This window comes from Musa acuminata, chromosome BXJ3-6, assembly GCF_036884655.1.
Source record: "Musa acuminata AAA Group cultivar baxijiao chromosome BXJ3-6, Cavendish_Baxijiao_AAA, whole genome shotgun sequence".
In the NCBI taxonomy this organism is placed as follows: Eukaryota; Viridiplantae; Streptophyta; class Magnoliopsida; order Zingiberales; family Musaceae; genus Musa; species Musa acuminata.
This window is the reverse complement of record NC_088354.1, coordinates 14,074,846-14,085,359: the sequence shown is the minus strand read 5'-3', so window position 1 is coordinate 14,085,359 and position 10,514 is coordinate 14,074,846. Positions and strand designations below refer to the sequence as shown.

Sequence of the window (10,514 nt, the reverse complement as noted above, 5' to 3'; positions counted from 1 at the left end):
TTGGATCTCGTCCATGAGATCCAATAATTCAATAAGATAGGGTCTTCGACGGATATCTCATATCCGAACCTCTACTCATCGCAACGCCTATCATATGTGTGTGACCCTCTAGGTCCAATATCGAGCTGGTCGTAAGTCATACCTATTAGAATTAGTGAATTATTATCTCCATAATAATTCACTCGATTCGTCGACTACGAACGTACTATGCGACTACGCCGTAGTCCCCAGACGATATAGGGGAATCCAATCCATTAGACCTGTTTTTATCCTCAATTACCATATACCTATAGTCACTCATCCATTTAATATCTCAAAGACTATATATCGGGCATGGTGCTGTCAGACCTAATATGGTTTCTACTCGAGTTTTGCTCTAATCAGATTCTCCCAGAGAACTATTTCTCTCTCAATCCAAATGACCCTGGCTAGGGATTTGTCTGAGCAAGAACACATGGGACATTCCTCCCATGATACCGAGAGTGGATGATCCTTTATCGACACTTAATAGACCTCGTAAGGTTGACTATCACTCTCGAAGACTAGCTATGTTAGATTTGGGACATTCAAACCTATAAGTCCAGTATCAAAGAGTGGAGCACTCATACAGGACATCCTTGGTGTCTCAAGTCTAAGGACTAGATATACCACTGGGACCACAAAATCGCTGTTTGACAATAATGCATCATCAACCATCCAGCATTCCGTAAGCGGATCAATTAGTAAACACATTCTTCAATGAGCACTTATACTGTATCCCTAGTGTCCCCACACGAGTAGCTATGAGACCAGCTGCATCCATCATATGGATGAGTATACAACACACCAGTCTGTCCGGTTATCTCGATGTCTCTCTCGAGTAACCTATGACTGTGATTATTAAAGATCTGTGTTTAAAGATGAATCAGTCTCATTATCGTGATCTCATCACGATTTGATTCTCATTGCATAGATTCAAGGACATCACAATATATATATTGCATATATGCAACACTCGATATAAAGTGATAAAATACCATAATATAATAATAATAAAAATTGCATGTCAAGTCACATGTGTCATCACTCACGTGATTGGCTTGCAGGGCACATATGACTAGCACCTAAGGCATGTGAGTCGAGCACAGCCAACCTACGTAAGAAAAAACCTAAGAAGAAATTTGCTACGATAAAAAAATGGGCAAGGAAGGCACCTAAGGTGCATGAGTTAAGCATACCTAACCCACATAAGAAGAAATCTGCTATGGTAAAAAACTAAACCAAGAAAAATATCCGAGATACATAAGGTACAAAAACTTGACCCACACTCAACGAAACCCACAACAAAGGTATGAGGCGAAGCATGCTCAAAGTACGTAAAAGCGAAGCATGCTCAAAGTACGTAAAAGCCCAAAAGCCATGCTCCAAACCCCAAAAACCTTGAAGCATGCCTTTGGAGGGGGCTGCGGGGGCGCAAATAATATGAAATATAAAATTAAATAGCTACTATTCATCATCTTAATACCATATCAAGCCAATACTCTCTTGTAGAAGCCCAAAAAATAGCTCGGGTCAATTATCAAGTTGTTGAGGTTACCTCCACAAAATATTCACAAGGATATTCCTAGAAGACCAAAAGGTGGTTCAAGTCAACTATGAACCAACTCCCATACAAAATATTCATAGGACTATTCCTAAAAGACTATAAGGCAATTTAGGTCAATTACGAGCCGGTTCCCTTATAGAATATTCGAAGAAATATTTTCAAAAAACTAGAAGGCAGTTCGAGTCAGTTACAAACCAACTCCCCTATGAAATATTCGCAGGAATATTCTAGGAAGATCAGACGGTAGTTCAATCAATTACAAATAGGCTCCTATGTGGAATATTCATAGAAATATTTCAAAAAAAAAAGAGGCAATTCAGGTCGATTATGAACTATCTTCTCAGATCTTCACGAGATATTCTCTCCTCTTTTACGGTGAGTATAAATATATGTCGTTAGCTTCACATTAGGAAAGAGGAAGAAAGAAGATAAGAAAAGATACAATTAAGTACTAACTTGAGCATCAACTCGCGAAACTTTTCTCGATCTTGATCTTTGTATAGGAACGAGATTAGAGAGACCCTGCTCTATCCTGAACAACTCCTCACAAACATATCAAGGCCATGTCGATACAAACATCACCAATATTTTTTCCTAATAATTTTGATTATAATTTTTTAATATCAAAAATCAGAATCGAAATCGAATCAGAGCCAGTTTGAATGGTTCCAATTTGAATCGCTATTTTTTTATTATTCAAATTGTTAATTTTTAATTAAAATAAAATATAAATTTATTTTTAAATAATTTAAAATCACATAATTGATTTCGATTTTTTAAATCTAAGAACTAAAACCGAATTGATCGAGATTGATTTTGAGTATCTAAGACAAACATTCTGTAACATGAAAAAAAAAAATCATAATTAAACCAAAATCCATCAATTCAAAAATATAGAGAGCGAGCATAGTTCTATGATGAGGAGTTTGAGTCGTGACGTGTCTAATATGTATATTATATAATAATTGAATAAAAAATTAATTAAACAAAAGCTATGAATCTAAAAGCTCAAGAGAATTACTTCATTAAATAAGAACAGAAAAGATAACTAAATGGTTGAGGTAAAAAGTGTATAGTTCTAAAATTAGACATCAGAGTCATGTTTAATATGAGTATTATATAATACCCGATTGGAATAAGTAAAAACAAAAAGTTACATTGATTAAAATTAGACGGGATATAGTTTGCCTTCGATCTAATGTGCATCTCATGTAATACTATAATTAAACTCAAAGGATTAATTACATATTATCCTTATAATTAGCTATATTAAGTATTTTGATTTTTATACTTTAAAAAGTTACATTAGCATCCTTGTAGTTATGAAAATGAGACATCTATATCTATTTACTCTAATTTGTAGGTTTTATCAACGAAAATATAAAAACAACAGATAAAAATAATAATTTTAATATTTCAGTTGATGGTGATAGACGTTGAGGGTGGCGGATGACGGTACCGTTGGGAGTCGTGGGTGGATATTATGGATAAGAAAAGTGGCGACGAGAAGTGATGGTCGTTTTGTATCTACATCGACATCAATGCAGTTATCGAGCGATAAAAGGGCTACCAATGTAGATGTTGAGTGGTCCTTTCGTTGCTCAGTAACTACGCCAACACCGATGCAGATGTAGAGCGATGAAAGAGTCACTCGACAACTACATCGACAACGATACATATGCAAAAACGTCGTCGACGTAGATGTAGAGTTGCTCGGCAATTGCATTAACGTCGTCGACGTAGATATAGAGTGACCCTCATATCTCGTCATCGCTCTCTTTATTTACACATCCACCCATGGCCCCCAATAGTATCGTCATCCCCCACTATCGACATTATTCATTACCATCAATTGAAATATTAAAATTATTTTTTTATTTTTATATTTTTATTGATAAAATCAATGTTTCACTTTTATAATCATACAGATACCAATATAATTTTTTAAAATATAAAAATCGAATTACTCAATATAACTATGTACGAGAGGCAGTAATTAGTCCCAACTTAAACCATCCAAACATTGTGCACACCAATACGATCATGCAACAATAATAATCATCTTTGTGGCAATCGAATCAACCCCTCCAACCACAAAACTCAAAGGTATTCTCTTTGTAGGCAAGCCAGATATATGATCGATCGATAAGCATGAGATCGTTGTTGTCACTGTTACGAATCAAATCAAAATCTCGAATCTAAAAAAAGCATGGGATTATTGGTGTCACTGAGATGGCATTGGGAGCATCATGATCACAATAAGTGACATCTTCATCATGTGGATGGATGTCAACTCCAACCACCCAAACATTGTACACATTAATAGGATCATGTCGATGGAATCAACCCCTCCCTCAAACAGCCACATTCAAAAGTGTTTCCTTTGTTGGCAAGCCATGGCGAGATGTATGATCGATCAATAAGCGGATAACTCAGCATGAGGAGAAAGGGAAGACGGTAGAGTAGGCTTGCGGGTGAAGGCGGGCGACGTTGATGTTGATGTTGACGTTGATGGCCTCCTCTTTTGTTTTAGCTTGCAAGAATCCAAAGTCTATGACAACAATGGGATGTGTCTATAGGAATACTGTATCCCTTCTACCCCTTTTGTCATGTATGTGACATGGGTCCTATATCTTATCACCACCTTGTTTGTTTTATGTGGAATTCTTCTATGAATAAATTGATAGTTTTATTCAGTTAATTTAAAAATAGATTGTAAAATTGAGTAGTGATTTTATGAACACCTCCTCAATTTTTTTAGTCATTTAAAAGAGTTAATAAGACTGATGGGGAGAGAGAGACAGAGAGAGAGAGAGAGGAAAAAGAGTAAGAGAGATCCTTTAGAGGAGGAGAGGAGATAAAGAAGGAAGAATGGAGTAGGGTATGAGACCGATTTATGACGATAACGAAAGAGGGAGACACAAACATGAGGAAAGAGATGAAGATGATGAGAAACATATTTATAAAAATAAGTATAGAAATTTTTTTGGAAACAACTTAAAAAAACATGTTTATGGGGATAAATCATCATAATTTTTAAAATTTTGAACTATTTCTTTGTTTAGAAAAATGAGAATTTTCTTAATATCTCTCCTCCATTTCTTTCCAATTTTTTTTATTTATTTATCATGTAATAATATATTTGTTTTATTTATCTATATATGTATTCTCCTTCTCTCTCTTTCTCCGCATACCAGCTCCTCTTGCTCATAGCTCTCTCTCTCGCTCTCTCTCTCTCTCTCTCTCTCTCTCTCTCTCTCTCTCGCGGTGACCATGGCGGACGAAGCCCAAAGCAAGGCACACGATGCGGCACCCGCGGCGGAGGCCGTCGTCTCTGAGGCCCCGGCGGAGGAAAAGGTGGCGGTGACCGAGGCGCCGCCTGCGGTAACCGCTCCTGAGGCGGTGGTGGCGGAGGAGGCCGAGAAGCCTGCCGAGGAGGCGGCGCCGGAGGCTGGGGAGAAGAAGCCCAAGGCGGAGGAGGGGGCGGCGCCGGCTGAGACCACTGAGGCACCGTCTGTCTCCTTGAAGGAGGAGAGCACCGCCGTTCCTGACCCCGTCGACCCCGAGAAGAAGGCCCTCGACGATTTCAAGCAGCTCGTGCAAGCTGCCCTTGCGAACAACGAGTTTGCTCCTCCTCCACCTCCTCCGTCTCCACCTACGCCTCCGGCCAAAGAGGAGGAATCGGCTCCAGCCAAGGAGGAGGAATCCAAGCCTGAAGAGCCCGCTGCCCCTGCTACGGAGGAACCCAAGATTGAGACCCAAGAGCCTCCGAAGCCAGCGGAGACGGAGACACCCGCCCCGCCGGTGGCAGCCGAGGAGGAAACCGTCCCACCTGTAAAGGTGGAGCCTTTACCTCCCCCGCCAACACCAGTGGAGGAGAAGGTTGTCGCAGCCGATGAGGACGGCGCCAAGACAGTTGAAGCGATCGAGGAAACCGTCGTCGCCGTCACCGCCCCTCCTCCGGCTACCACCGAGGAGGTCACTCCGGCGGCGGAGGAGGCGACAAAGGAGCAGCCAGCCGAGACCCCTGCTCCACCACCGGCGGAACCGCCGGAGGAGGTGTTCATCTGGGGCGTCCCGCTCGTCGGCGACGAGAAGTGCGACACCATCCTCCTCAAGTTCCTCCGCGCCAGGGACTTCAAGGTGAAGGACGCCATGGCGATGCTCAAGAACGCCGTCATCTGGAGGAAGCAGTTCGGCATCGAGGCCCTCCTCGAGGAGGACCTCGGCCTGCCGGAGCTGGAGAAGGCCGTGTTCATGCACGGCGTCGACAAGGAGGGCCACCCCGTGTGCTACAACGTCTACGGCGAGTTCCAAAACAAGGAGCTTTACGAGAAGGCCTTCGGCGACGAGGAGAAGAGACAGAAGTTCCTGAAGTGGAGGATCCAATATCTGGAGAAGGGAATCAGGGAGCTCTTGGACTTCTCTCCCGGTGGCATCTCATCCATGGTTCAGGTGACCGACCTCAAGAACACGCCACGGCTCGGGAAGCATCGCCAGGCTACGAAGCAGGCCGTCACCCTGTTGCAGGACAACTACCCTGAATTCATCGCCAAGAAGGTACTTTTAGCATAGAATTCTAGTCCTCCTCTTCCTGTTCCGGTTCACCTTTATCTGCATGATGTGCAATTGGATCCGAGTTGTGTTAACCAAACTGCATCTCTGCGAGAGAGATCAAATTCTTCAATCAACTAATTCCTAATTACAAGAGCACAAAAATTATGTCGGCTTTGCTTGATATATAGGATGATCAGATAGTTGGATACATGTAAGTGAGAGTGTAAATTATATTCCAGCTATCTTTGCATCTCCTAAGGCGTTTGCTTATAGAATGGATGCAATTGTTCCTTATAAATGAAGGCTAAGGTGGTCAAACGATTCTTTTGTTGAAACTCTCGAATAGATCTTAACTCTATCGATTGGGTGAGACTAATCCATCCGCATATGTAATTCATCCAAGCAAAGGTTTTTTCGTTAAAGTAATTTTATATGATATATGTGTTTATAATTGGATGAGACAGATCCATCTTCACATATAATTTGTAACATCCGTGTTATTTTAGGTGTTCATCAACGTTCCGTGGTGGTATTTGGCTTTTAATCGGATGATAAGTCCCTTCTTCACCCAGAGGACCAAGAGCAAGTTTGTCTTCGCTGGGCCATCCAAGTCGGCAGAGACTCTATTCAAGTGTGTGAAGATCCCTTAAGTTTCTTTGCTGATACAATCCCTAGGCAATTTGACGACCTTTCTTACATGAGTTCGTGTTCTTGATTCAGGTACATAGCGCCTGAGCAAGTGCCGGTTGCAATTGGAGGCCTAAGCAAGGAGAATGATCCAGATTTCACTACTGCTGATGCTGTCACCGAGGTTACCATTAAGCCCTCATCAAAGCAATCCATAGAAATACCAGTTCCTGAGGTTGTGCCTCAATCACATTCACCTTATCTTGAATTCTTCTTTGTTTCATTAGTGATTAGAGGAATTATTCATGCTTTAAGCAGTTTAGTAATAGCTCTGTTTGGATCATGATGCTGTCTTGACAGACAACCCTCCTGGTCTGGGAACTCCGCGTCTTGGGATGGGAGGTCAGTTACGGTGCTGAGTTTGTGCCAAGCGCAGAGGACGGGTACACGGTGATCGTGCAGAAGACAAGGAAGCTGATCGCTACTGATGAGCCTGTCATCAAGACCTCTTTCAAGATCGGTGAGCCCGGAAAAGTAGTTCTTAACATCGAGAACCCGACATCCAAGAAGAAGAAGCTCCTCTACCGATCCAAGGCTAAGAGCTCTGCCGAATCAACATAGGCGGCTGCCGTTCTTCCTCTCCATTTGTTCAAGTCAAAAGAAATAAAGCTAAAGATTAGGAAGCACTGGGTTTTCTTTGGATGATAAAATCTTTTCTTTTCTTTTCCTTTTTTTTGGGTGTGAAATTGGTTTGTTTGTTGGAGTCATTTGTTCACCTGTGTGAGTTGCTGCTGTAGTTTCTTAATACAGTTCATGTGTCATGATTCTAGAGTCAGAAAGGAGCTAAGAGGACTCATGCTGCTTGCTATCATTGTAAATGCTTCTTTGTACATTGGCTTCTTCTGTGCACTTTCTTGTCATATGGTTTGCATTGTTTGAAACTTTTCATACAAGAAGAATGTAGCTTATGTTCCTTTATCTACATCATACTGTTTGCTGGTTACTTTTGTGGCAGGGGAAATTAAGTTTTCCCGTTTGCTTTCAGAGTCCTTCATTCTATGCTGCTGCAAATCTTATGTTCTCTGTACTAAATGGAATGAGGCAGTTCCATTGCGCAAACAGGAATGGCTGCCGGTGGGCATGTGAGTGGTGAAGAGCACAACCAAAGCAAGGTGGAGAATGCTATCTTTCACCTGGTGATTGGTTTGCCAAGTAAACAAGTCTGCCTCCAACATTATCATGCTTCTTCCTTCTTTCTCTCTCTTGGTTCTTTTCAGCACAGCACCGAAGAGCTTTCTCCGGGCCAGCCATGTGCATGCTGGCCACAGCTTTTATGGGTTACAGTGGATTCTGCAGTTGAATGTTCCTCTGCCTGCACACATCCCATTCTCCTCCATCGTCCCTTTACTCGGCTCCCATTTCTAAAGCATAACCAGCAACCTGAGTGCTTGATTGCTCACACATACCTGCACTGTCGATGATGAGTTCTTCTTGTATTCTGTCGACCGAAATGGTCAATTGTAGGTACAACCAATTTAGGATTATTCAGCAGACCAAGTTTTCGGCGAGAGACAGGACATGGCACAACCTGTACCATCTCAGTCTTTGGCGGTATCTGGACCCACTTGCTCGGACAGGGTCACAGGAGGTGGGTGGCAGGGAGAGCTGAGCCTGTCATGACTCAAGTGGAACATGGAGGCGAAGAGGGGAGGGGTGCCATTCTTTTATGACATTTTTAGACCACCTTGGTACCAAAGAGTCAACAGTCACAGCTAATGCATGGGGTCATCTGAAGGCCATGTTTCCCGGCTTCCCTTCCTCTCTTTACCATCATCCATGTGGCAGCAGCATGGTCTTCCTTCTTGCTCCTGTTTCTGCAGCGAGGCATTTGTGTGGTAAACGAGGCACCAGTTGACGCTCCCATTGGACATTATCATTGTTGTCGTCGTCCTCGGCAAACTCTGAACCGAGACAAACACCGGAATTGCTTTCAAGAGTGAGCCCATGATTTGACACCAAAGAATAAACAGAAAAAGGATAGGAAGAGCATGCTGATGACGGGAAGGAGTAGTAGGATTCTCTGATTCGAGCAGATTGTTGTTTGGGTTTATGATGTTAACCTCTTCTTTTATCGTCCATCGTTAGCATGATTCTTTTGAGGACAAGATTCAGATGGAAAGCCACTAGAAAATGAAATGCTTTTGCACACACTGTCCAACTTGCTTTTGCTGTCTTCTCATCATACCATCTTTGCAATTTGCCATCTGTCTCGAGATTTGTTTAATTCCAGGCTAATTTGTTTCAGAAAATTTCCAGTATTCCAAGTGACTTTTTAGTAAGACTTTGAATTGCTTGTGCTTTTTGGTGCTATCAGAGCAAATCATAGAGGCCATTTCTTCAAAAGATGGAAAAAGCAATCATGAGATAGGGTTGCCAACCAGCTCAAAGGCCAGCCATCTTTGCAATTTGAACAACAACTTCTTTTCGGTAAAGAAAAAAATTATATGTATATAATTTTGAAAAAAAAGATTGTTGAATAAGATTTACGTATCGTACTTATCGACGACGAGAAGTAACCTTTTGAAAATATGATGTATGAAGTTATGATTCAATTGTTGTGTACATTGTTGTGACTTTAATTATCCATACTAGAATTCAAGTTAATTTCTAAACTGATGAAAAATGATGAAATGATCTCAATTAAGGTATGTGAAGTACAATTCCTACTTGAAACAATAAGTTGGGTTTGCCCCCTCCCCACATCTTAGAGAAGCTTTCCTCATCCCCCAGAATCATTTGGTCCATGGTCCAAGCATGTGGATCTTCATGTGCTTTATATGATTGCTTCCTCTTCCTCTTCACCTTCTTCCATCTTCCATCCCTCTCTTTTGCTGTTGCAGTACTTAAATCAAAACTGGAGGACCAACTTGCTCATTTCACACCAAATTGGCAGCTGTTGTGTACTGAAGGGCAAAGAAATGGATGGTGATACAAAATAAAAGAAAAGTCTGGACCAAACCACTTTGAAAGAGGCCTTTTTTTCCCATGTGCATAGGGAGTACATGTCTTTAGTTGAGTGGGGTTAAGCCCCCTCTCTCACCTCTCACTTCTCTGTAGTTGTGGAAAGGAACATATGGTGAGAGGATTCTGATCTCTCTCTCTCTCTTGGATTGTGGACATAAGTCTGAGCTCAGTTGTGGGGAGTCTTTCCATGGGAGTAGGATATCTGGGCTTTTAGAGACATGGTGAGTGATGTTTGTGATAGATAGAGAGAGAGAGAGAGAGAGAGAGAGATGTGAAGGGACTCATTAGTGAATGCTTGAGTACTTGAATCTACTCATAGAAATTAAAGGATAATACATCAAAAAGGGAACTGTTTCCTTCTATTTCATTGTTGTGGTGTGTTTGGTGAATCCTTCTGGACAAACAAAAGGTAGGGCAATGATACTTGGTTTCTAGCAATTGGATTTTTCTACATAGAGAGAGGGTGCTAAAGGTCCCAGATTCATGCCTTGGTGGGGCTGGGATGCTCAAGAGTTTCCTCTCTCCCTAGGTTCCATGTATCTAACTAAATTCAAATTCCAAATTTTATGGGTACAAATGCTTTAGAAATTTATAAACAAGCATTCTAAATTGACCTATGGACTTCTTACAATCCATGCCCTATATGATATGTTAGGATCCTAAAAGTGCATGAAACTTGGACAGAGTAGGACTAGGTCCTCAAAAGATAATAGGGTCATTG

General features: G+C 41.6%; 1 protein-coding gene across 1 annotated transcript; it reads left to right on the top strand.

Moving 5' to 3' along the window:
• The first annotated feature begins 4,775 nt into the window (after positions 1-4,775).
• LOC135640900 (patellin-3-like) lies at positions 4,776-7,751 on the top strand. The gene is made up of 4 exons (XM_065155725.1): positions 4,776-6,145; positions 6,649-6,773; positions 6,863-7,004; positions 7,130-7,751. Exons 1-4 carry the CDS (start codon positions 4,859-4,861, stop codon positions 7,388-7,390), a joined length of 1,815 nt encoding a protein of 604 aa, XP_065011797.1. The 5' UTR covers positions 4,776-4,858; the 3' UTR covers positions 7,391-7,751.
• The last annotated feature ends 2,763 nt before the right edge of the window (positions 7,752-10,514 follow it).

Bases quoted from the DNA above. Each gene is read 5' to 3' on its own strand.
- LOC135640900 (XM_065155725.1), top strand. From the start codon at position 4,859: ATGGCGGACGAAGCCCAAAGCAAGGCACACGATGCGGCACCCGCGGCG. The intron at 6,146-6,648 runs GTACTTTTAGCA...GTGTTATTTTAG, and splicing joins CTGAATTCATCGCCAAGAAG to GTGTTCATCAACGTTCCGTG. The intron at 7,005-7,129 runs GTTGTGCCTCAA...CTGTCTTGACAG, and splicing joins TAGAAATACCAGTTCCTGAG to ACAACCCTCCTGGTCTGGGA.